This window comes from Toxotes jaculatrix, chromosome 18, assembly GCF_017976425.1.
Source record: "Toxotes jaculatrix isolate fToxJac2 chromosome 18, fToxJac2.pri, whole genome shotgun sequence".
NCBI lineage: Eukaryota > Metazoa > Chordata > Actinopteri > Toxotidae > Toxotes > Toxotes jaculatrix.
In genome coordinates, this window is record NC_054411.1 from 18,909,319 (window position 1) to 18,936,149 (window position 26,831).

The 26,831-nt window shown below is 41.9% G+C and overlaps 1 protein-coding gene across 3 annotated transcripts; it reads right to left on the reverse strand.

Annotated features, from left to right (window-relative positions):
• Positions 1–140: 140 nt before the first annotated feature.
• Positions 141–26,790, reverse strand: LOC121198230 (thyroid hormone receptor alpha). Of its 3 annotated transcripts, none has more exons than XM_041062216.1 (8): positions 26,735–26,790; positions 13,319–13,380; positions 12,257–12,357; positions 9,928–10,075; positions 7,860–8,065; positions 5,216–5,362; positions 3,127–3,385; positions 141–1,353 (listed from the first exon to the last, which is right to left on the reverse strand). In XM_041062216.1, the coding sequence occupies exons 1-8, from the start codon at positions 26,788–26,790 to the stop codon at positions 1,103–1,105; spliced, it is 1,230 nt and encodes a 409-aa protein (XP_040918150.1). In that variant the 3' UTR covers positions 141–1,102. The 3 variants fall into 3 exon arrangements, with proteins under 3 accessions (XP_040918150.1, XP_040918149.1, XP_040918151.1); XM_041062215.1 differs by having other exon boundaries at positions 12,257–12,378; XM_041062217.1 differs by lacking the exon at positions 26,735–26,790 and adding an exon at positions 16,192–16,223.
• Between the last annotated feature and the right edge of the window lie 41 nt (positions 26,791–26,831).

A 26,831-nucleotide genomic window follows, 5' to 3' on the forward strand; every position in this document is an offset into this window, starting at 1 on the left:
TCACATAAAATAATAAGTTTTTAAATGAATTTCCACAGTGCAGTGTCTATCACCTGCGCGCGCTCACACACTGACGACGCATGTGTCAGACTGCTCCTTCTTTGTGGCGGCCTGCAGCTACGCCGCCCCCCATCCTCACCACTGCAATCTCCGCTATCTTCATCGAGGGGGAGACGAGCACGCAGGCATGTTACTTTGTGGATGTAACATTACAACAACAATGAAGTTAAATTAACTTAGACTGCCTCATAGGAAGACTGCACTGCAGAGGACCGCTGGCTTATTTGGCGAAGGATTTCAATGCAGCCAGGACTTTCAGTTATCCCAGGATGAATTTGTGGAAGTCAAAACTTGGGTTTAGTCTTATTTTTGGGACAAACGGGACTGGATTTGGGATCTGGGACAAATGCTTGTAATTCGGGACTGTCCTGAATTTTTTGGGGGGGACATCTGGTCACCCTGGTGTGGAAGGAGTAGGGGCTGTGTGAGGAGCTAATGGTCAGGTCCCAGAGATTTAAATGAAAAAAACAAAAAAACAAAAACAACCCACTACACTTTTCTGAGGTGAGAGGTGGGTGTGGAGGGAGCAGAGCCATAACCGTTCTCATCAGTTTGCATTAGTTGACGGAACAGAGTACAGCTGTTTGTCCAAACAGGCGTAAAAGGAGCTGACTGATGAGATTTGTGTTTGCATATAGAGATACTGAACGTTCATGGCAGTATGTCTGGAATTTAAATCTGTGGTTATCTATAAATGTTCGCAAAGTTGTACTCTGTGTGTGTCTGTGTGTGTGTGTACCTCTCAGAATGACAAAAAACCAGAGTCAGATTGTCAGTGTGTTTCTCTCTGGTGTTGTTGATGTGTGTGTTTTGCTGGTGGCAGGTGGTGGGTCTTGTGGGTGTTTGATTAAAAAAGGGACCAAAAAAAAAAAAAAAAAAATTTACTGGGCACGTTTCCACTGAAGGAGAGCGAAAAAAAAAAATCCAGTTTTTTACTCTCCACTTGTCCTTCCCACACACCTCCTCTGCTGCCAAAGCAACCCCCGAGTTTCTTGCCTTTTGTGTCTAGGGTTCTCTTGGGGGGGGGTTGCCGTACGTAAAGTCACACTTCCTGGTCCTCAAAGACCTCCAGGAAGAGCGGGGGAAAGAGTTCGTTGGGACACTCCACCTTCATGTGGAGGAAGCGGCTGGCGTGGCAAGCCCCGATCATGCGCAGGTCCGTCACCTTCATCAGCAGCTTGGGCCAGAAGTGGGGAATGTTGTGCTTGCGGTAGTTGATGTAGTGCTCGAACGCCAGCAGGTAGGCCTCCTGGCACTGCTCGATTTTCTCCACGCTGGTCAGCCCTGAACGGTCTGGAGTGATGAAGGAGAGAGAAGGAATTGCATTTGCTACGTTTATCCTTTGTTGTTGTGCTTGAATTACAGAATATAATGAAAATAGTTTCATTCTAGCCTCGTGATGAGATGACCTGACAACAACAAGAAAATCCAAAACATATTTTCTAAGTATTTTTCTGTGTTTCCGTCCACCTGTTAAAAAAAAAAAAAAGACATATAACTGGGTGGAAAATGCTGATACCATTCCATTAACAAATGCCTGGATTGGGCACAATCCTTATCTGGATTCTCTAGATGCAGCTTTGGACATGCCTACTAAAGGTCTTCATGGATCCAAAATGGACTTGATCCTAAAGGGATAAGGAAGCCAAATCCAGACACCTGATCCAAAATGCAGTTGACCCAAATATAGAGAGGATACCGGCCGCAGTAAAGCGTCAGTAAAGGAGAAGCCACAGTCAAAAAAGGTCCAGTGTCACTGATCCTGAGGAGCAGAAATTGAACAAGACCCTACCCACATCTGATTAGACTGATAATAATTAGGACCCAGCTGGACCTGTGGACCTACAAAGACGATCTGATCTCTAATAATTCTTACAGGAGTAATCTACAATATATGTGTTTTTCAGCTTTTCTCATTTACTTGTCAACCACTTGTGGGTCGTCTTGTGTATGTTCTTCCATTATGTGGTGATGACTGTCTCTGTCACTGCTCCAGAGAGCGTGACTGTCCAGGAATTTGTCCTGTGCAGTGACAGGATTAGAGGCAGATTAGACAAGATTATTCTCATTCAAACAGTTTAGGACAGAGAGACTATGAATGTGAACAATATCTTCCACCACACTGACACCTTATTGGATTTACAAATACAGCTGTCTGTGCTGTTTACGTTCCATCACAGTCTGTTATATTTGGTCAAAGTAATAAAGTAAAAGTAGTAAAGTAAATAACCGCACTGTAAAGATTTGCAACTGCATCTTACACAATCTTGATGCTATCGTGGTGAAAAGACAGACAGTTTGGACAATTGGACAAACCATCCATAATTAACTGGTGTTTAGTCTGAAATTTGTCCCCAAAAGTAGTTTATGAAAGACAGACAGAGAGAGACAGACACACACACAGGTTCACAAGGTGAATACAATACCAGCCACACACAGTCGCAGCTGGTAAAGATGCTAATTTTGTGTTTAGAATTCCGCTGAGTTTTACTAATTATCAACAAATCATTCGAAAATAACTGTAACTTTTGAAAATGAGAATATATTGACTCAACCTGAAAAAGAGAATGAAATTTGATGTGACGATTTTATTTTCTCAGACTTGTTAAAGCTCCTCCAGAGTCACAGAGGAAATGACATAACTTCTGGCACAGGCTGAGTCGTCAACATGGCCGGTACTATCATCTGCATGTGGAACATAAGGAGAATTCCCCTTTCCCCTACGACTTCTTGTTCTCACAGAACTTGAGACATTGGTGTACAGAAAAGACAGATGTTGCTCCACTACAAAGCATGTTGGAGGGTAAAGAAGTGAATCCTATGAGCCAGTCAAGAGATCTGAATTCAGCAGCAGCAAAGCTTCAGTGGTTGTATTATTTATGAGTCACTTATTAAATATTTTACTCTGTTTTTGCCAGTATCTTTTATTCAAGATCGAGGAAACCTCTGTTGTCAAGAAGTGAGGTGAGAATGGCAAAAACAAAACACTAAAATTAAAACTTCTACCATTACATTATATGATAAGGAACATATCACATATCTTTACTAATGTTATTTAAACCTCACCTGAGCTCATGAGCAGCACGGCCTGCATCAGCGCCACCTCTGAGTCATCCAGGTTAAACTGAGCTAGGCTCTTGCCCAAATCGAAGATGGCGTCCGACACCACGCCCAACCCGCCGTTCTTCAGCTGCTCGCGCTTCACTGCCATCTCGCCGTTTAGCGTCAGCGTTTCGCTGTCTGGATCGTAGCGTACAGCGGCGCGCAGCGACATGATCTCCATGCAGCAGCCCTTAAGCAAGATGATCTGGTCTTCACAAGGCAGCTGGGAAACACCAGTGATAAAGGTCGCTCACGGTCATGAACCCACAAAGAATGATCACTCTGCAGTTCCCCTCTGAGTGCTTTAGCATCTTTCAGCCCCTTGTTTTGGTTTTACAGCCCACTAACATCTCTTTTATTAAATACTGGTTTCCAGCAGCACCACACAGCTGTTTGCTAATAAACATAATGTACATCACCTGCCTGGCAGCTAACCACAGACAAGCATAGTTAGAGGCTAGCTTGTGAACAGAGTGGAACCTTTCCAGTTAAAGAGAAAGAGATGTTTTTCAGGAGCTAGCAGAGACTAAAGCTAAAAGTAGAGTGAATATAGATATAGAATAGATTCAGATGGCCAGGATCGTCACCCTGTTGCTCTGCTAATATTGTTGGATGTGTAAATACTAATAATAATAACTTCAGAAGCTGCAGCTGTTGTGATGGTTGCTGTGAACACTGTATCATACACGCACATGTCGGATAGAAGCCATCAGTAAACTTATTGGATTAATGTAGCAGTTTGTAATCCAGCAGACGTCCTTTGATGTTGTACACAATATCACTGACCTTTCCACAAAACTGTAAAATTACTAAAGGTAAATCTACCATAGAAATGTATAGTAAGATCTGGAATAGTAGCTTTCCTTCAGCAGCCAACATAATTATCTCGGGTGCATCTTTGCAGAGAAAGGGTTACCAAGGGCAACCTGCAACACTTTACGTAACTGGGAAGCTCCTACAATATGCATGATGACTGCACTCTGTGAGGTGGAACATGGCCGAGAGAGCACACACACACACACACGTGCGCGCGCTCACACACTCGTTTGCGTAGAGAGCAGAACAATATCAGCGAGTGGTGAGTCATCACATTATCCACAGAGACAAAGAGAGAGGGTGAGGGTGAGAAGGGACGGGGGTTGATTATTATTTGGTGTAAAAACAGCTGACAATTGGCTGCAGACAGAGGAAGCACCCAATCATCCGAGATCTTTAACAAGCTCATTAGTCGGTTAACAGTGTTCGTGAGACAAGTCTGGAGTTTACAAGCAGAAGTTCACAGGCTGGTAAAAAGTCAAACAGAAACTCTGTCCAAAATCTTTTTTAATTCCTACTTAGTGCACTATGTTAAATTCCTGCCTTTAATTTGAGCGTCCACATTTGTGTCTTCATAAATAAAACATCATTGTGTTAGTGGATGAATATGACCTCGGTTAACAGATTTGGCTGGGTTTGTGTTAACTTCCCCAAACCAAACAAAGAGCAGGGCGGAGCTGCTAATGCAACCTTACAGTCTGATATAGCAGTGTAGAGACCTGCTAACACACTGTGGGGGAATGGTACATAGTAACTGTGTATATATAATGAATGGGACTTGTAGTTAGCTAATAATGTGCTCCTTAGCCATGGAAGTGACTGTGAGTAAGGTTACTGCAGCAAGCTACTGTATGTCTCTCATTACAGCCACATACACACTGCGTCATGTGGAAAAGTCCAAAGACCGACAAGACCATTACAGTACTTAGTTACAGTTGCTGAACTATGACTGAACCATCCTTGTTCAGTAAGAGGTTCACTGATAAACTTCTGATATTTGCTACGTCTTTCCTGAATAAAAGACGGAGTCATGTGATTTTCATATTTTAGGACTGAGTACCCACCAGGCCACCCATGCCAAAAATGTCAGCACTAATAATACTATGAGGCACTCTGGATTAAAGACTCCATATATTTTTAAACTACCATGTACCGAGGCTGATGAGAGGTTGGAACCCACAGATATGTTTGAGTGTTAAAACAGATTTAAACACACACACATGCACACTGAACCTACCTCTGAGAACATGGGCAGTTTCTTGGCAAAGTCGACGACACGTGTTATGGCGGGGGTCATGATCTTGGTGAACTCGCTGAAGGCTTCTAGGTCCACCTTATCGCCGTCTGAAGTGGGAACCATGGGACCCTGGCCAATATCATCGGGCTAGAAACAAGAGATCAAGCTGGTAACGAAACCATTTGTTGCTTAAATGTCAGAAGGAAATGCTTAATATTGGAGAAGGTTCGATAAATGAACACGGTGAGCTGTGGTTTCACATAACGTTCTCTGTATTTCACAGGTTTTCCCAATGAGGGTGGATTCATTTTGTAAAAGAAAGTTGTGAGAAATTTGCCATAACTGACGTTGTTGTGTTAAAACACTGACTAAGCCTGACATTTGAAAGACACTACTATTTAAAAGGTTTACAGACTTGTAGACTTGTAAAGAGCACAAAATACAGACTCATGCCATGTCGAGACGCATGTGGCAACAGTCTGGAACCAATTTAAATACCAGTAGACTACAAAAGACAGGACAGATAGTAGACAGAAGACCAGAGAATTGGCCTGTATTTGAAGAAGAAACCATTTGAGTTTAAATGTGTAATGTAAAGATAATTAGATGAGTAACGTCAATGTGGACAAATTAAATCCATTTAGCTTAAGCTGAATATGCAGGTATATAACACTCAGGCTGATCAGTCTAAATGATTCTGCAATGCATTTTTAGCACTGCTTAATCTTCTTAGTGAAAAAGACTCCACTACAGTCGACAATAGTCTTAGGAGGCCAAAGTGTGATGGGACACACAAACTGAAAGGCATTTAGCTGCCTCTTTCAATCAGAGCAACGGGCCTGAGGTAAGAAGTTATCTGATTATCTGTGAGAACGCTGCCAACAGTGCACAGGTTTCCTTTCGTAGCTACACGGCTGAACCCTGTCCTGTTCTGATAAGGTGGGAACACGAGAGCTATAACGGACAGGAAACAGCTTTAGGCAACGCACTGATAGAGAGACTTTATTAATCACTAGAGGGAAACTTAATGAAACAGAAAAACAACTGTTAAACCTATAAAATGACACAGACTTTACAAGATTATTACAAGATTTTACAAAACCATTCTGGCTTAAAATACTATGAATGAGACAGTTATGCCACATATGTCTTTAGTGTTGACTGTTGGAGGAGTGAAGCCTCCAGATACTGACCATTCTGCGCTTGTAAATGACGTAAATCCCAATGCAGTCAGTGATTTTTACTGAATGTGTGTGCTCTTTTGTAATGTAAGCAGAATTCTTCAGGGTTTTTTTTTTTTTTTTCCCTCATGTAACCTTCCAAAGTTTGGCTTCCGTGAATCACAGCCAATCCAAAGTGCGAAGCAGTGAAGCTGCCGTAACAACGGACAGCGTCTGTGCTCTGATTGCCTTGCCTGCTGTGTCACTTGCTCCCAAATATGGAAACTTCTCTTGATCTTTCTTCTCTTCTTTGTTCACCTTGGACTGTCCCCCACCCCGGCAAGTTTTCAGCAGACCTTCAGAAACGGCATTCGACTGTAAACCTGTTTTGCCTTCATACGCTGGTTGCCTGGTAACTGTCATCCCACCTTTGTCTCAAGGTAACCATCGGCGGGGTAGACACATGTATCTGCATGTGTCACGGATCACATGGGACGCCACAGAGTGAGTTGCTGATGAAAAGGAGCGCTGTCAGGACGGTTTCTTTTGAAAATGAAAAAGACGTCGCATTCTTTCATGCGTTAGCTCGGCTTTTGAAGTGGTAACAACTTCCAACACACTGTGGGCCGAAAGATTTTGGAATAATGAGCTACAAAAAGGAAGGATTGAACCACTGCAGCAAGCAGTTAATAAAAATCTGAAAGACAGATAATATCGATAAGCGTGATCAACTTTTAGATGCTTGTTGATGAAAATATGCCCATTAATGTCACGGTCAAATTTAGTTTTTCATGTTTTTCGTGGATCAGACAGATGCTTTACTTTGAGCAAAAGATCAAAAGCTAGTGAGGAGTTGAACCTGATGCATAGTTTTCCATCCTGGTGCTTTAGTTTTCAATATGTAAGTGTAGGCATACAAATATAATGATGAATACATTACAATGCAGCAGGCCCAAAAACATGGCATGAGCCTCATTATTTTTTAGCCTATATTTGTTTACATTGTGCCATTGAGTATGATTTTTTTTCTCCTATGAGCTGTGTGTGTGTCCCGGCTGATGCTGCAGTAACTGCTGGCCGTGTTGGTGATTGGGCCAAATCAGCTGCCAAACTTCAATAACTTACTTCCCCTTGTTTCATCAGCACATAGCAGTTTTTGATCTCATGCATCTCCTTCTACTCCTCCTCTTCAGCCTTCTCAAGGCCCCCTGGAGAGGCGGCCTCCCAGTTTGAAAACCTTTTGATTTACTCAGAGTAACTAAGAATCTAAAGCCCCACTTAATATGGAACCTCTCTGAACCTCTACCAGAGATTAAAAAAGCAATTTAAGACAGAATTTTTTTGTCAGAACAACAATGGGGATACAGGCCAGCATGATATAAAACTCAAACAATACTAAGTAAGCACCCCTGAATAGAAAATATCACTCCTATTGACTTTCTTGTGAAACACATCTGACAGACTCCTCAAAATGTAAACTTTACCAGGAACTTGCGCTTCTGTTTCCAGCTGGAGCCCTGGGCGTTGGTGTGCCGGTGAGCCTCGGTCGCCATCCTGATCAGCTCCCACTCTGCGGTGTTCGGCTCCGGCCTTATCTGCAGCGTCCGCACCATCTCCTCCCTCTTCCTTCGCTCTCGATTCTCCTCGATCAGACGCCGCTTGGCCACTCGCTTTGACTCGTCCAGCACCACTGATAAGACAGGACGGGGGGAGGGAACATTTAGCTGAGTTAATACAGGGATACTACAGTGAAGATTATCAAGTCCCCAACAACAATCACTTTCTTTTTTCCGTCTTTTATTTAGTTTTGTCTTCTATTTGCTTTTTATTTATTGGTTCTGATTATCTCTCTCTCTGTTAGTGTTGAGTTTAGTGGCACTTTTTGATTTGGTTGTGTATCTGTTTTTGCTCTGTCTGTGCTGAATGTTTGCTGTTTTGTCGCCCATGTTAGCAGCTCTGTAAGCATGTATTTGCCAATGTGCTCACAGTGACGATGCTGACATGCTGACAGTGCTAGGCAGGAACAATGTTTACCATCTTCACCATCACCAGATTAGCATGTTAGCATGCAAGCATTAAGAAATTAGCAGTTATCACAATATGTCCCCGAACATGAATGTGTGCACCATGTTCCATGGCGATCCATCCAACAGCGGTGAAGACATTGCACATTAAGCCAATGACCCGTGAATGTCTGTACGAAATCTCATGGCAACCCACTGAGCAGTTGCTGACTGAGATGATGGACCATTTGTGACAGTGGAAATGATTTGCCTGTTAAACAGCTGGCCAAGGTGGAGGTTTTGTTATTTCCATGTACATTTTGACCATTGTAACTGAGTGCTTTTCAGCATAGAGCTCTGTTGTCATTTGAATGTCATCGCTCTGCTTTTTGCACATTTAGCTACAAAAACACTAAAAAAAAAAAACCCCTCACTATTCAGAGAGAAACGTGGACCGAACATGTGACTTTCAGCACATTTAGTTCCAATGTGATGACAGAGGAGCGGATGAATCTTAAAGAAATGTTCGATTTCATTCTTTCTTTTTTTTTTTAACATTCTCAGAACTGACGCTGGATGACCTTCAATATATTCTGCAGAATATTGACAGGGAGTCAGAATAAAGTGTCAGATGAACACTAGATGCCAGAAGGATATAAAAGGAGTTTGCTTGGCTGTAGGGATGTATTATTTGTGCTGGCATTGGAACAAAACTGAACTGTTGTATAAAAGCTGTACACAAGGCTAATGCTACAAATGACGCTCAACAACATCAGCGCAGTGCTTGTAACAGTGCTGAATAGATCTACACCTCCACAAAAATCTTATAGAAAACATATCTAGCTTTTGTTGTATCGCATATTTTGTTTCAAAAGCTATTACAGGCTGGCCAGGACGCAACAAAGTGTGTGTGTCTGTGTGTGTGTGTTAGATATGTCTAAAGTTGTTTGTTTATCTATTTATTCATTAGCAGGCCTCCCCTGCAACAAATTACAGCACAGAAATAATTAAGAGGACCTCTGCTGTTACAGTAATCTAAATTTGAGCTACAAAATTTAAGTGCAGCGTGCTGGAAGTGAAGTCCAGATGTTCTGTATTTGTGTTTTCATCAAAATATCCCGAGGAAAGGAAACCATTTCCTTTATCCACAGGAGCAGATGTACTGCTAAATTAATATCAGTCTCAAACTTGAAACGACATGGTGTTGGTATGTGTGCGTACTCCTCTGTTGTCCAATGATGATCCAATAGTTGTCCAGATATTTCACTTAAAGCTAAAAATGTGAACCTCACAGTAACAGTAGAAAGTCAGGGGATCGCCTGAGTCAGTAGGATTCATCCTTTGGGGACCATGAATGTCTGAGAGTGACCCACTGATAGACCAACACTGCTATTTATAGAGCCAAACCACAAGCATGACTAAAAACATTTCTGCCCTGTGCTTCAAATAAGTTTTCAACAGTTGCACAGCGACAGTAGCATCCTTAACCTCACGCATCTCTGTGTAAATAGTAGTGGTGATAAGAATAAATGACCCTATAATAACTCACAGTCCATGGCCATGCCAACAGAGATGCACTTCTTAAAGCGGCACAGCTGGCACTGGTTGCGAGTGATCTTGTCAATAATGCAGCAGCCTTCATATTTACAGGAGTAAGATGGATGGAGGTTTTTCTGGATGGTCCTCCGGAAGAAACCCTGGAGAGACGAAAGGAAACGGAGATGGAGAAGAAAGAGACGAGAAGAGAGAAAAGGAAAAATGAAATAAATGAAAAAGAAGCACAAGTGCAAAAACAAGAAAATGGAAACACAGATAGAAAGGGTATTGAGTGATTGAGGGAAATTTGCAAGGTCACTGCCTCAAAATTACATCCACCAATAAAATACTCTTGTTTTTTGATTTGCACAAATTAAATGCATTAAACGGGTTACATCACATGGCAGGCTGGTGATTGCATGCTTTCTAAGAATGTTTACTGATGTGATGGCATGACTGAACATCTCTCTGTAACCACTTTAACAAGAGACCTCTGTGAAACAGTTTGTTTGGAATCACACTGCTGAAGTGTTTCACAAAGACATGATTTTAAGCAGAGAAGTTTCAGGGAGGTCAGAAACATTGCTCTGCTATTTCGCAAAAACGTTCAGAATATATATTGAAAGAAAAACTTTTTTTTTTTTTTTTTTTTGGTCACTCTCCAATCCTCAAAAAAAACCCAAAACTGTAAAGGAACTTCAGCAATAATATGATAGCAATACAATAAAACTTGTACTTTTTAGTTTTCCTGAGAGAACAGTTTATTTCTGCTATTTCTGCTGTAGCTCATTTCCCATGTGAGAAGAGCAGCCATTTTTAGAGAGCGTGGATAGGTTGCTCTACGGGACTCCAATCATTGCCGCTGCCAAGCGGATATCAACACCCACACTTTCATTTAAGAGGCATCCAACTGTACCTTTATCCTACATCCTGTTTTAGCAGACTTTACATCACTGTCAACAATTTTCCCGTGTATATCACTGTCTGTTAGAAAGTCAAATATGGTTTTCCCAAATTCTAGGCAGCTTCAGTTTTGCTTCAATTCACATTGGTGGTGTATCACAGTAAAATTACTTCAGGTGTGTTGAGATAGTCTCAACAAACTTTTAACTATTTAACCGTTTCTTAGCTGGGAGCAGTAACTTCCTGGAGTCCATCTAGGCACCTTTTAAGTTGCCCCCCCCCCCCCCCCCCCCCAACTAATTTGGACTAAGTGCTAGTGGCATTTAGCTTTAGTTAGAATACCTGATTAAATTAAGGTTGATCACAACAAACCAACAAATTCCCTTCTACTGAACACAAAGGATTGTTGTAGGAGACTTTAATTGGTTAATTCAACTAGGAAAATTATTTTAGCCACAACAATACGTGAAGCTTCAGTCAGGAGGACTCCATCTCTTATGCCTGCACTCTGTTTCAACTCAGTCAGCTGACAGTAGGAATTTACAATCTAATTTTGCTATGGCCTCCGATGCTGCTATCAGAATGTAAAATGGTTCCTCTCCGGGCTGCTGCTGTCAGCTATCATTCCAGAGCCAGATTTACTACCGGGCCAATCACGAGCTCCTCAGGAAAACTTGCTTAAGGTCACATCCAACCAGCTTTTCCATTCAGAAGTTCAGTCTTCTACTGCTAATCTGGAATATTCATATGCAGCGTCATAGAGTTATCAACCCACAAAAATATGAAGTTTATGCTTAAAATACTGCGAGAAGAGGAAAAACGTTAGATCAGACTGCTACTTGATTTTAAAACAACCCTGTTTAGCTGCTTAGCTCACATATTCAAATAAAGAGGTTAGATTTAATATGTGCTTTATTGTTTGTATTTTTAAGCAGAAAAAGACTTTCGGGAATGTAATGTGAGTGTAACTTCCATCACCTGCCATCACCCTGTGGGAAAATGCAGTGGATGTGCAATGAACAATGAACAATCCTTTTTTAATGTGACTTGTAAACCCACAAAATGATGTGGTCTGAAGCGCCCTGCGGCCTCGGAACTAACACCGGGCACGTTTACTTCTGCATCTAGAAAGATAGTTAACCAGGCCTGTGAACGAATGCAGCAGATGTTAGAGGAGATAAACACCACATTTAATCAGTTCCTTATGTTTTTGCTCTTGTGTTTTCGGTTTTGGAGGAGATACAAAGCACCTGCCATTATCCAAACTCTTGATGTATGATGTATTTCTTTTACTACAGACCCATGCACACTAACATGGAGAAACCCAGTAGTTTAGAAACTCCAAACTGCTTTTTGGGGGAGGGGTTTAACAAACAGTCAGAAACACCTTCATCTTGTGTCAGAGATCATTTTAGTAAGACTGAGATGTTTTACTGTACCTTACAACCCTCGCAGGTGATGCAGCGGTAGTGGTAGCCAGTTGCCTTGTCCCCGCACACCACGCATGGCTCATCCTTCTCCAAGTAGCTGGGGATGTACCCTGGAACAGAGATGCTAAGAGCTATAGGAGAGGAGGAGGAGGTTGAAGAGGAAGACAGGATGGAATGAGAGAAGGGTGAACAACAAGTGCAGTCGAGGAAGGGTCGGGCAGACGGTGCAGAAGCATGATGAAGTAAGGGTGATGTGGGAGGGTTGGGATGAGTGGGGCCGGAGAGGGAGAGGAAAGGAACGGTAGTGACGAAGAAGAGAGGAGAAGATGTAGGGAAGGAGCAGAGGGAGGAGGGGGCTGAGTGTTATCACAGGGGCCTCAATGAAGCTCCTGTGCTTAGGGCCCCAAGAGACTGTGATATAGGATGGAACATATATAAGACTGGCAGTCTTTTCTGCACACACAGCTTATGAGATTTACAGTTTCCTTTATACTTGAACTCTAACATACTCTTATTCTCTTTAAACTCTAACCTCTAAGCTGTCATATCGTTGCACAAGGACTGACAGTCGTCTGGGCATGCTCAGACATCTTCCATAATGTGGTATTAAATTTCCCTTATCCGATATTTTCTGTGATGTAAGTAGTAGTAGAATTTCTTCTGAAATTTATTTATTTATATGTTTTTATTTTTGGACAAATTCTTATCAGCTACCAAAAATAAAAAATAAAAAAAGAGGGGCAGATGTAGGTGAAATCCTAACTTTGCTTTTTAGAAGGTTAGAAAGTGTAAGTTCTAAGTCTCAGCACTAATACTAATGCTCCATTATGCACTGTAAGACTTTCACTGAGGTTTAAGTCCACATTTGGCTTTGAGAAGTGTGATAAAATACAAATGAAAACAGAGCTGTGTGATGAGCTGCAGGGTGATGGGCTACATCACCGAACACTGGCCAAACCCTCTGGTACATGACTGAACAGCTAAAAGACACCTGTTTTGAATAGTGTTCACTTGTTTGCTTGAAGGTCACAAAACCACAGAGAGGCGAAGGCAGAGATGACAGATCCTTACCAGACATACTCTTCACCGAACACTGGCTGTTCTTCCTCTTTCTCTTCGGCACATCTGGCCACCTGAGAGTGGGGAGAGGAAGAAGATGAGGGAGGAAGAGGGGGAGAAGAAGAAGAAGAAGAAGAAGAAAGGGATTTTTTTTTTGATGAATAGATTGAACGAGAAGTGAAAAGCTGCACATCAAGTTTTCTCAGAGACACCCTCTGTTCACCACTCTCCTGACTGTTTGATGGATTGCCTAAACTAACACGGTTATCATTGTGAGCATGTTAGCATGCCAACACACTACCTGTAGATTGGCTAAACTGCTTGTTTTAACACCAAAGCTACTGGACCCATTAATGGCTAGTGATGTGACAGTCTCAGCCCAGAGTCTGTGAACTTGCTGGTGCCATGTTTGCACAGTTCGCCTGTTTTTTTTTTTTTAAAAAGAATAACACAGCTTGTGCTTTCACTGAGCGCCTGTATGGAATACTCAGAGACAAGTGAATGAATCACACCTACACCAGTGATCCAATGTATGTGCATACATGTGCGTACAAACGCTTGCACACACTTACTCTGCACATCTGTAGACCACACACACACACACACAGTCCAGATTATAGATAATTCCTTCACTCATCTCTTCCCCACCTCCTATCTCTTTGTATAATTCTCTATCCTTCTTTTCTCACTCTCACAGGATGGAGTCTTCATTTGCTCTTGGCAGCAGATTTGGATTACCGTCCTCTCTCCCGTCTACCCCCCATGTCTGGCGCTGTTTGCTCCACACCCTTCCTATTCCCATTTCCCCTCTCTCCTCCATAAAATCTCTCTCTCCCTCTGTCCCTCCCACTTTAGTTACTTCCTATTTCTTTCTGCTCGCTCCCCGACACTTTCCTTCTTTCCTCCCAGTCATTTCTGTTTTGTCCTCCCCTTCGCCCTATCTCTCTCCTCACCTCCCTTAACTTCCATCAGCAGTATTAGGTAACACTGCTCCCCTCCCTCGCTCCCCTCCTTCCCTCTCACTGGCTGTCAAATCCACTTTCCTCTTCCACCCAAAAAAAAAAAAAAAAAAAAAAAATCCTCTGACGTCTCTCTCTCTCGGTCCTTGCAGCTTTTCACGGTCGAGCAAACTTATTAATTTTATTGCTGTGCACATGGTCAGGCACTAACACGGTGGGAAACCGTCTACTCTGGTTGGGGATCACTGTGTGTGTGTGTGTGACAACAGAAAAAGCTACATTATTATTTCTGCATCTATTACAAACATAAAAAGAAATGTATAGGATGGTAATGGGCAGGTAAATATCATCAAGCCTAGTGTTCACTTATGCAAACACAGCACCTGAAATAATTATTTGGCTGTGAGCCCTAAGTCAAAACAGATATATAGTGAGTAAAAATAAAACACACTACAACACTGTCTGCGTCTCTAGTGTTAAGTAGTAAACGTGAATAAAATGTGCTCTGTACAACATCCTGTATTGTTGCATTCGTTCATGCTTGGCCAGTTGGGGGCGGCAGCTGAACAACCTGAAAACACAACATCTGACGTGTTATTAAAACTTTCATATCATGTTTTTTATTGTAACTGCTTGCTAAGTGTTTCCTTTTTATCCAGCAGACATGGAGAAACATTAAGACTCCATGGGGATTTTGTTTACGTCCATCAGACACTTGTACAGCACATATGCAGCTTACAGTGGTAACGTGGCAGATTTACCACTCACTCATAATCATTAGCAAAACAGTGGTTCCTTGATTTCAGATCAGAGGTTGGCAAACGCAGGCTTCTCATTTCCAGCCAGTGACCGTCAGTTTTGTCGTCTGAAACCCTAATTATCTCTATCAGATTGTATCAGCTTTAGCTAGCTAATTAACCTAATGTAAGCTTCATGAGTTGGCTGCACACACCCCGTCAGGGTGACTTCGTAATGTTTTCAGGTACACTTGTCTGCCTTGCCAATCACTCTGACGTCTGCAGTTTTCGTTTGAGCTTATTCAATCAATTTCTTACACAATTATCATGCAGCTATTTTGACAGTGTCAAAATGTGTTTCTTTGAATGGTGCTATATTTCCAAAAAAAAAAAAAAACAACAACTTGACAAACAGTGCCGATGAATACATGACCCCTGGGAACACCCTGTGTTACAGTTGCAACAAATGCTGTGGTTGCAAAGACAGACACAGGAGCCGGTCTATAGCTCCGTCCTGAGGGCATCAGCTGAAAGATCATCAGATGGAAGATGCTGTGGTGGTGGTGGGGGTGGTGAGGGGGGCGTAGCTCAGACAAAAGCTTGGTTAAGTTAGCGTGGTTTATAGAATCACTCACGTGCACTGACAAGTGATATCACCTCCCCTACAATAAAAAACCAAAACAAAAGGGGCACATTTACATCAGCTGTCAGGCTATAGACCCTCCTACCGCACTGATAAGGCATCGTTTTAAATTTCCATTATGTCATCAAATGAACAATGAACATAATGTACAACTTCAGGGAGTTTCCCAACTAATTACCAGCAAAAAGCACAAAAGTTATTCAAGGATCATGTGAATAACAAGATTATTTGTTCTATTTGATAAGTCCACAGATTTGAATAGATGAAAGCACTTTAATGTGATAATCACTGGAAATCCAATTTGCGGACTACTGTGTTCAACTCCAGACTAATAAATGTGTAAAAAAACAAAAAACAAAAAACAAAAAAAACAAACAGCGATGACAGTAATAGAGACTGAGAGAGAGGCCAGCCATTATTAACTACACTTTCCTAACACAGGACTTTATCTGCGGTACGGGAGGCAAATGCCAGCAGTGCCACCCCCCACCCCACTGCCAACACACATAAATACACTCAGAAATGAATTCACACAAACACACCGACCTGTTGATGCAGTATGGCTGTAAGATATGCATGATGCTGTCTTTGCAGGAATAGCAGGAGAAGAGAATGTAACCCAGCAGTGGTCTTGTTGAGTCAGTACACGTGTCCCATTCAGCCTAATTTACACCCAAACCTGGACGCTCAAGTAGATCCCAGTGAAGATACAGTGAAGTGGAGCAGGACCTGGAGCTGCTGCTATCAGAGGCAACAGTGGCTCTCTGCCTCTGACTGGCTGCTGGGAGGAATGGCTACTCTGTTTATTCCCCTCACTCCCCCTCCCTCCCTCCCTCTTTCTCTCCCTCCCTCCTAGTTGCTCTCGTCCAGCCTCCCCTGCCACCTCCCTGTCTAACTCTCTCTGTCTGTGTGTGCATGTGTATACCCCCCCTCCCCTCCCTTCTCCCTCCACCCTCCGGTGACATGCTCTGTTATCACAACACACCTCGTCATGCTCCGGTCTACCTTGTTCAACCCCATGCGCTCTCTATCACTTCCTGTCCTAAATGTTTTACTGCGTTCAGTTTGCCTCTCTTCTCCTAACTGGCCGACCCGCTCACTTCTCCTCTTTCTCTGTTCTTCCATCGCCGTCCCTCCGTCTCTGTCACCTGTCACCACCGCTGATATTTTGTTCCGCTTGTCATTTTCTCCATCCGTGCCCTTTTCGCTTCCGCCTCGCTTCTATTTTGCTGTTTTCGCTTTGCTTTTTAGAAAACTCAAAAGAAAAAGAAAACCTTGCCACTCTACATCCAAACTCACTTAGGCTTTAATGCTAACTTGATTACATAACAGCAGGCTGATGCGGTCTCTTCAGTACAGCTCAGTGAAGTCTTATGAGGACACGGAGATGCTAGATATCTCATCAATTGAATTAGACTGCTCTATGATCTCTCTTTGCACCACGCGTGATCATAACCAGTTACTGTGAAGGCAACAGTTACAGCTGGACACAAAACTACCTTAAGGAGCAGTTCATCTGAGGTATACAAGCTATGCAGCAATTTAAGCACCCTTCAACACTGTAAACGGCCAAGTACAAGCGTTCCAATAATAGCTGACTGGGCTGGTTGCTAATAAGGGCGGGGTAAAGATTACCTGTACTATAATGGCAAACATGGTAAATTTAGATTAACATGCATTTCCACAGCACTTATTCCATCACTATATCAACAGAGTTGTGTCATGTTGACCACTTCACTGCTCCGACTTTCTCTTTTTTAACAGAAATACTGCACAAATGATTTACATTCACTTTTTTATTTTTAAAATAACTGTTAAGCTGCCGTCAATTCAAACTTCCTGCAGCCATTTCACTTTAAAAGCCTAATATAGCGGGGAGGGATTATGCCCTTTCAGCTGCCGGCAGGACTGTGATGTGAAGTACCTGTGCAGGAAATGTTAGGTTTGACTGACAGTAGCTAAACACAGATCAAAAAAAAAGGAAAAATAGGTGAGATAAACGTGACTCCTGTTGTACTGAGGGAAACATACACTGAGTTGAATTTTTAAAGACAATGGGTAAGCAACATTTGTGTGTTTGTGTGAAACAGATGGGGCCAGATGCTTGATGATATAGTGGTTACTCAGAGGGAAAGCTGGTCACCTGTTATAGCTGGCAAGGCCAGTGACCTGTTTTCCTCTGCAACTGAGTTGAAACTTTTCCATACACAGTTTTGTACTTTGAATGGAGCCCAGCCAACCAGCTACGAATGAAGTGAAACAACAAATGCTACCTCTGCTTAACATATGACTTGAAATATTAAGTAATATCAAAATATAATCAAAGGCAAAATGCTATTAGACATTTATATTTAGCTTAGCTGGAACTGCAAAGGCAAGGGGGAATGTGAAGGCATCAGTACAGTACAGTGGCATTATTCACGGGGGGGGGGGGGGGGGGGGGGGGGGGGGGGGGGGGGGGCATGATGAAAAAGTGTCACTGCAAAGTAAAAGTTCTTGTCTCTTCAGGAAGGGATAATAGTAGAGCAACAGGTCAACATGCTGTAAACAGACTTGTAATTGTTAATCCTGTTAGCATTAGATTTGCTCAACATTTCATCCTCTCTTCTGCTCATCCCTTCTTTCTGCATTGGTTGCAGATCACAGAGCGTCTGATGTTAAGAGTGCAATTATTAAAAAAAAAAAAAATATATAAAGAAATAATCCTAAATCCATTTTAGAACGTATAACTATAGATTTCTGAAGAATATCTGAACTGTCAGAGAATGTGTCATGTTTATTTAAGTGAATACTTCCTTTCCTTTCATTTGGCTTCTGTTTCTTTGTCATCTTCTTTAATTCCACTAACCCCCCCCCCCCCACCCCCCCCCCCCCCTTAGTTCCATCTCCTCCATTTTACTGACAATGTCACCTTTTTGTCAGACCACAACCAAACAGTTTTAGTAACACCTCCAGGTAAATTCCACAGCGTCAGCTATCTGTCAGACGCGTTACGCTGACTGAAGAGCAAAGGGAGCAGCATTGAAAATTCGGTTTTAAAGAACAGAAACCAGAGGTGCTGCTTTTACGTTTAGATTTCCGGTTTTTAGCTCAAGGCTCTTTTCAGAGAGATGGTTCAATGGTTCAGTGTCCTGTCAAAATCACATGGCTGTTGTAGGTAATGCATAAAAGCTGAAAAGCCGTGGCTGTGATGAGTGTCAGCAGCGTTAGCAAATGAAAAGGTTGGTCATGTGGGGGTCTGACCTCAGTGATTTTGAAAGGGTTCATAGAGTCGCTTTCTCCCCTGGTGGTTTACACACACACACACACACACACACACACACACACACACACACACACACACACACACACACACACACACACACACACACACACACACACACACACACACACACACACACACACACACACAGACATGTTATGTCACTATCAGCGCTGGTGTCCAGACAATTATTTCCTAGAGGTTAAAAAAAAAAAAAAAAGAAAGAGAAGAACAGCCAGACTCAGTGGATTACAAATACACAAATATGTTCTACAACAAAGTACAATCTACATATCGAGTGCAGACACTCAAACTATTCAAAGATTGAATGTAAATACTGACTTTTGTGCGTAGTCCTCAGGGAATATGTTCAAGCTTTGTTCTTCTACGATCTTTTTATCCTCCCCTTGTCTCCCAAGGGACTCGTATATATAGTGAAATTTTGGACCCAAGTGAAAAGAAGGCTTCACAAACAAAACTCACAACTGGTTCGGAGATAACATATTATTATATTATGTATTATATAACATATTTATGTAACATTTTTTTTCTATGGATTGAACAAATGAGAAGTAACATGCTGATGCATGTTCAACTGTATTTATATATATCGCCCAATCAGAACGTACATTACTTCAAGGCACTTCACAGAGGAAGGTCAGGACCTTACAATATTACAGGGAGAGACCCAGCAGTTCCTGCCATGAGCAAACTCTTGGCGACAGTGGAGAAGAAAAACTCCTCCGACAGAACCGGATTCAGGGTGGGCAGGAGGCTGCCTCAGCCGGCTGGGCTGAGACAGGAGGAATGGGTGAGAGAGGGGAAGAGAGGAGAGAGAGAGAGAGAGAGAGAGAGAGAGAGAGAGAGACAGAGAGACAGAGAGAGAGCATGAACAGCTGGATGTGCTGTTGTATTCCGGCACTGTCAGACCGGTTGTAATAGGTGTAGCAATATCATTAATAATAACAGCGATGACAATGATCATAATAATGAGTGCTGAGTAGTAGTGGAAACTCCACAGTCAGAGACACTTAAGTTAATGAGTTTTGGTTTCCTGTCTTTATCCTAAGCTAATATTTAATATAATATTCATATTTATAGTGCATACAGCTGTGTATTAGTATCAATCTTATCATTTCACTCTCAGCAAGGAGGCAAATAAGTGCATCTTCCCGTAATGTGTAAATAAAAATAGTTTAGTAGATTTAGTATAGTATATATAGTAATCCTTTACAATCTTTCTTTTGACTTAAGGAGACATCTCAGTGTTACAGCTTAGGTGGTCTTTTAGTTGGCTTACAGTAGCTTTTGTAGTAGGTGAAAACAGCTGTATAACATCTTCTAGGGAACGGAAGGAGCTTTTCTTTTGAAAAGAAAAAAAAAACGAGCTGATGAAATCATCAAGCCTGGTTATGAGACATTTTGAACAGAAAGCCTGCATTGCAAACTAGAGTTGTGATACCGTCCCAGACACTGCAGCCACTCGGGATGTTCTCCATGGTACAGCTGTAGAAAATCCTGAAATTCTGTTGGCCTGAGCCAAACTTCCTGGGCTGCCTGAGATAATAGATTCACAGCTGTGCCTTCTTAACCGCAGTTCCTGAGCGTGGATCCCATGACAGGTTCTCTGTGCCCTGCACACCCAAGAACTTAAAAGCGCTAACTCTCCCTGTCTGCTTCCGCTAATGGAGGAATGCTCGCCTGTAATCCACCACCACCACCTGCTCGGTCTTACTGATGTTAAAGCAGAGGTTATCTGGCTGTTGGTGAGCGTCACGGTGACGAAGGACGAGCGTGGCCTTGCTCGCAGTCGTCGGTCCAAACATAGCATAGAGGAAGCCCAAGAGGAAATAGAAAAAAAAAGTTCAAGGTTCAAAGGATACCCACGCTCTCATGTTTTGAATAACTGACAGGGAAATCAGATGATATCACAGCAATAAATTTCACTGAAGAGAAACCCTGCCTGCAACCACGGACCGTGTTACATCACACTGCTGTCACACGAAGGGTGACAGGGTTAGCATGGATACAGAGTGTGTGTGTGTGTGTCAGATGTTGGGCAGTCAGGTATGGTCATGTGGTGAGAAAGTTGGTGTCAATAAAAAAGAAAATGTGACAAAGTGCAACAAAATTCATCATGACACGCGTGAAGCACGTGACTTTAACAGCCACTCAAGATTCAGATCCACCTAACGACCTCCAGTCTAAAGTGATATTTATCCACAGCTCTTTTAATTAACTCCCTTCATTAAAATGAACACTATGACACATTTTGAGGCTGTTACACGCTTTCACAGCAAATCTGCTTAGAAAACTGGCAACAATTCAGAGACGCAAACATCTCTCTGTCTTCAATTAAGGTGCGGGAAACATCGGGAAACACTTAGCGTAGATTTATTCACACCTCGGTACAAAAATCGCCCATTGCTTACTTCATTATTTGCGCATTGCCACATACACACTTTAGCAGGTCAAATGGCCGAGAGGCTTGTGAATTAATACACAGCTGTTGTTGTGTTTGCTGCTGAGAGGTTACCTGAGGAGAAGGCCTCGCAAAGAGAGGAAGAATTTTGAAGGAGGAGCAGAGGAGGGAAAAGCCTATTTGTTCATTTTAGATACAGAGCCATGTCATTTGTAGCATAGTCATTAAGTTTCTGAAAAAAATCTACACTAACATGTTTTGTAATTGTTTTTTATCAGTTTTCCACACATTTTATGCTACACCCTCTTACATGCACTTTGATTTTTTTTCCTACTTTTTGTTAAAAAAAATCTGCCCTTTGGCTAAATGTAGCGCATTTACATGGTATTGATGTTAATTACTGTGTGCTCTCCCTGACAAACAAACAAACAAACAAACAGATATTTGTCGGTGGGAAAAAAAAAGAAATCAGTGCATAAATATACTGGCTTGAAGTGACTTTTACACTCGAGTTAAATGTATATAAGAAGAGCTGAAAAAAATAATGCGATGTAATGCAACGTCACCATGGCTACCCTATGTAGATGTTCAACCAAACTTATGCGTCTGACTGCCTGTAGGGGTATGAAAGCATAAGAGCACTGAGCATCTGCCACCATCAACGCCTGTTTCCAACAAGAGCAGCAAAAAGAATGATGTGTTCTGGCTCTTTGAAGGGGAAATGTCTAAGAACTGGACAACTGTCAAATACACAGTCCAAACAAATAGAATGCAGTGGATTAACAGAAAGTTTGTGTGTCCACCCTTATTGTAAGAAACAAGGAAGTTCACTCTTTGGTCCCCCCCCTCCCCTATGCCATCATCGACCTGGCCGTTGGGCATACTGGGACAAATCCTGGTGGGCCGCTGCTTCAGTAGACCGGCAAGAAATCCATAAAGTTTTACTGATCTTGAATAAATGCTTGAATAGATCTGACCTCAGCAAAGGGCAGTTGTTGATATGTTGCCAAACCTGAATGGATTTACCTTTCAATCTGATCATGGAAATGACAGGCTGCTTTCTTCGGTTATTGTAGTTAATAATCCAGTTTACATGTTAACAGATACCAAACTCTACAGAAGCTTTGATCACACCTTCTTTGCACTTGTGACAAAGTTAGTCATTGTGCCAAATTTCATGCAAACCATACAAAGCTGTTGAGTTATTTTACTCACGATTCATCATCTGGGAACCATGAACATCTGCACAGAATTTTATGGCAATCCATCCAGTAGTTGTTGAGACTGCTGTTGAGATCTGTTTCCAATTAGAAGCAGGTTTCAGGTTTCTTTAAACTCTATCTAATCTCCATTGAGTCTTTCTTGTCTTTTTCTCTCAGCAAAGAGTACTGTACAAAACATTCATATTGTACATAGTGCACATAGTGCTACTTACATCACTCAAAATGTCACCCATGGCAGATTCCATCAGCTATAAATTTAATGCCAAAAGTAGCTTACTAACGGGCAAAGTGAACCGTGTTCATCATAACTAATGTCTAGTTAGCTATTTACAGACTGGTGTCAGCCAAAGATCGTATGATAGAGAAGGAAGCACCACGCTGTAATTTTGCTCTTTCGCTGTGAGTTGACTGTTTTCACAGCTCCAAAATAACTTCAAAGTGTCCAAAATCCAAAGTGGTGTGATCTGTTTTGTTTTTTTTCTATTCTGTGTTTCCATTTAATTTTGTTTCAACGTTTTAATGATTTCAGCTCATTACAGCTCAGTACTATACTTTTATGTACACATCCTTTTTATTAACCCTATTTAATACATAATGCTACTCATCTCATTTTCATTTTGACACTCAGGAATGTTGAAATCTAAATTGGTGTGAACTCCATGATGAATTTTAAAGGATTTGGTTTAGATATTGCTCTCATGATCAGCAGTGTTCCCTCAATTCTGCTCTGTTAAACCAAGTCTGATGCACAGTGGCGCCCTGAAGTCAGTGATTAGTATTTATAAATATATGGGGGATATTCTAAGCACAGAGAAATGCAACCATCTCATTTCCAACATGAAATAAAAGCTGTTACCAGCACTTTAACAGACATACATAAATAAATACATAAGACATACTTCCATGATTACACACACACACACACCCACTCACACAAACACAGCTACAACCCTTCTATTTAGTTGTCAATTGAATTACAATTGTGAAAGTCAACTGTGTCGTAAAATATTCAGAGGCTTCACACCGCAGTTAATTTTAAACACACACATGCTCGCACACACCAATTTCTATTTCTGCATCACCTTCTCCAGGCTATATGAAGTTTTGCAATGTCTCTGTTTGGATGAATGTGAGTGAGTGTGTGTGTGTGTGTGTCTCTACCCAGAATGCTCTGTGACTCAGATATCACAGAAGGGAGGGGTCAGGGCATGAGGCAGCGCTCACAAGAACACGTGCATGCTCAGTGACACTATGTATGTGTGTGTGTGTCTGTGTGCCTTCTCACACAGACACACGCACATGCGCACAAACACAAAGCGACAATCCCCTGTTGATGTCACATATTGAGGTGTCCTGAGCTGTCCTCTGCTTTCTGTGGCTCCATCTGCCCTCACTGCTCCTAATCCAGCTCTCTCCACTCCACTAATCCACACACACACACACACACACACACACACACACACACACACACACACACACACACACACACACACACACACACCTATAGCTGCATAAACATGCACATACACAAACATCTCTGCTGGCAGAAAGCAGATGGATGCACCTTCATACACACAAAGACATACACATACATGTTCAATAATACAAACCCATCTGCTCACACACACTCAAACTACAGAGGCCTCTGCCAAAGCTCAATTATCTCCCAAGGTAGATGCTATTTAACCTTGTGTTGGCTACATCGTAAACTACTCACATGAGGTAACCATGGTGATGGGTACACCAAAGGTCAAACTGTCATCAAAAATCAATGCCTCTCTCTCTTTGCTGAAAGCATGAATATGGATGCAGCATGCTTTGGTTTGAATAATAATACATCAGGAGAAAACCAAAAGCTTCAGGCCGGCTGATAATGTCAGGTGAAAGGTTATAAGGTCAGAGCAAAGGACTGATATTGTTCTTTCTATCTGAAGAGTTAATGTGCACAGTGAACTCTGTGCCATAGTGGCCTTCAGGTTTTGAGGCAGAGAAAAATGAAATGTGTTTTGTATTAGTGATTAAACACACGACCCCCCCCCCCCCCCCCCCCCCAAAAAAAATTTGTAAAAACAACAACAGCAGCCGTACACACTGCATTCCAACGCAACCAATACAGCATCAATATTATCAACAATAGTCATACAGAAGTTTCATATGACGTTTTAGTATCAGTGTGGAACTGTTGGTGCCCAAGATAAATCAACATCCAACATAAAGGATTAAAAAAAACTTTGATGTGTTACCGGGTAAAAAAAAAAGACAACATATTGTTTCTATGATTGGTAACCCCCGTACAATTTCTAGATGGTGCTGATACTACAATTAAACACAATTCTGAAGAATGTGGTAGTTGTTGTTGAGCTTGCTAGCTGAGGAGGTGGTTGGAATGTGACATTGTGAAATAAAACTCGTCATGAAATTCAAGCGTTATTGGGGAAAAACTAAATCAATGAATTCCATAATAACTCGAGTGGGTTATTGTGAAAATCGAGAATGATTAAAAAAAAATCTATAATAATAATAATGAGCAGAGTTTGAATTATTAAATTGTTTCACAAATGATTGTTTTATTTATATATTTTACACAATTTAATCTTATGATGATTATTAGTGAGTATTCGTATCATAATTATTTATCTAATATGCAGCACTTTGGGGCTCCATATTCTCACATCCTGGATGGATAATGAGGGGTTTTACTTGTTGGCTCTGAACCCAGCCTCTGCGAATTTATGTAATGAAGGGGTGAAGGCAGAATGTGTGTGTCTGACTCTGTGTGTGTGTGTGTGTGTGTGTGTGTGTCTGACTGTGTGTGTGTGAGACTGCACGTGCCGGAGAAACAGCGAGGGCACAGATGGCAGCGTGACGCACTGTTCTGCCTTTCCTTTTACCTCTCCCAAAAATACACTAAATACACCATAGCCCTCACCCCTGTCTGCCCCCCCCACCCACCATCCAGCCAGACTGCATCCTTTTCTTTATTTATTTATATAGCTTGTGCTGCACAACCACTCATCTGTTATTAATAAAATCGCTCATATTCTATTCTTCCTTTCATTAAGGCATCATGCTGGATTGATCCATACTTCTACAAACACGGCTGAATGGTATGAGGTGCTCGCTACAGGAATGTGAGAACTCAAATTATTCAAACATGTATTGAGTTGGTACACCTCTCCATCTTTCATCCATCCATCAATCCATCCATCTATGCCTGCAGCTATTCTTTCATCTGTCAGTTCTGTCAAATCACTGTTAATCTGTGCTTTCCTTTCATGTTTACATCAAAGATGACCACATACACACACACACACAGAGGCAGTACAATCTATGACAGCATTATACTGCCAAAATCCTCAAGCGCATACGAGATCCACGCGTGTGGATGCTGAGGAGCAGCGCACGCATATTATTTTTCACGAGCCCTTTCACAGCACTAGTGCGCAGAACATCTCAGTAGCGATTTTGCAGTGAGGGGGAAACCATGCTTTGAGCACCGGCAGAACACGAAAGGAACGAGTGACTGTTAACAATGGACGCACAACTACTGTCACTGATTTGCTGCTCATAAAACTTTAACCTGCTCGCTCACCAGTGCATTTTCTTTTTGACAGTAAGTGGATGGACTCAGTCACTCTTAATTTAACTGGTTGAGCAGATAGGTACGGCAACAGCAGTTGGACAAACCACTTCTACATGAAAAGTGGCCTGAGAGCTATATATATATATATATAAAACTGACTTGACTTAAATGTGTACAATTATAAAAGTATATATCTTCAGATAAACTGGGCTGACTGAGAAAAAAAAAAGAGTAATTTACCTCTCTGAAACTTTTTTCAACTTCAGTGGAGACTGACAGCCAGTTGGACAAGCAGTCTAAATAAAAGAAGGGGGTCAGGGATAAGAAAAGAAAAACAGGCGAATGTACCATCCACTGGTGACCAACAGTTACATCATACAATCAGTAATGACACTGAGTTATTATCTCAAAGCATGGTTTCCTCCTCACAGGCTCAAATATTGCTTGTGAGTGCTGTGAAAATATGCCTGCACACACACGGATCCTCTACATCTGCGCAAGTGGATCTCATTTGCGCTTGTGGATGGCAGGGTAATGCTGTCATAAGAATCCATCACATTCCATTCAACACACACACACACACAAATCCTCTGTCTCACCCTTTTTCGTCCCCCTCTGACGAGTTGCTATCCTGCTTGTTGGACATTGGCTCCATTCAGCCTCAGTACCGTCCAGCGGCCAATCACAGGACAATGA

Excerpts from the sequence above, each read along its gene's own strand:
- LOC121198230 (XM_041062215.1), bottom strand. The coding sequence starts at position 26,790 with ATGGAGCCAATGTCCAACAAGCAGGATAGCAACTCGTCAGAGGGGGAC. Across the intron at positions 10,076-12,256 it reads TCACCTGCGAGGGTTGTAAG|GGTTTCTTCCGGAGGACCAT; the intron begins GTACAGTAAAAC and ends TCGTCTCTCCAG. Across the intron at positions 5,363-7,859 it reads AACAGAAGCGCAAGTTCCTG|CCCGATGATATTGGCCAGGG; the intron begins GTAAAGTTTACA and ends TCTTGTTTCTAG.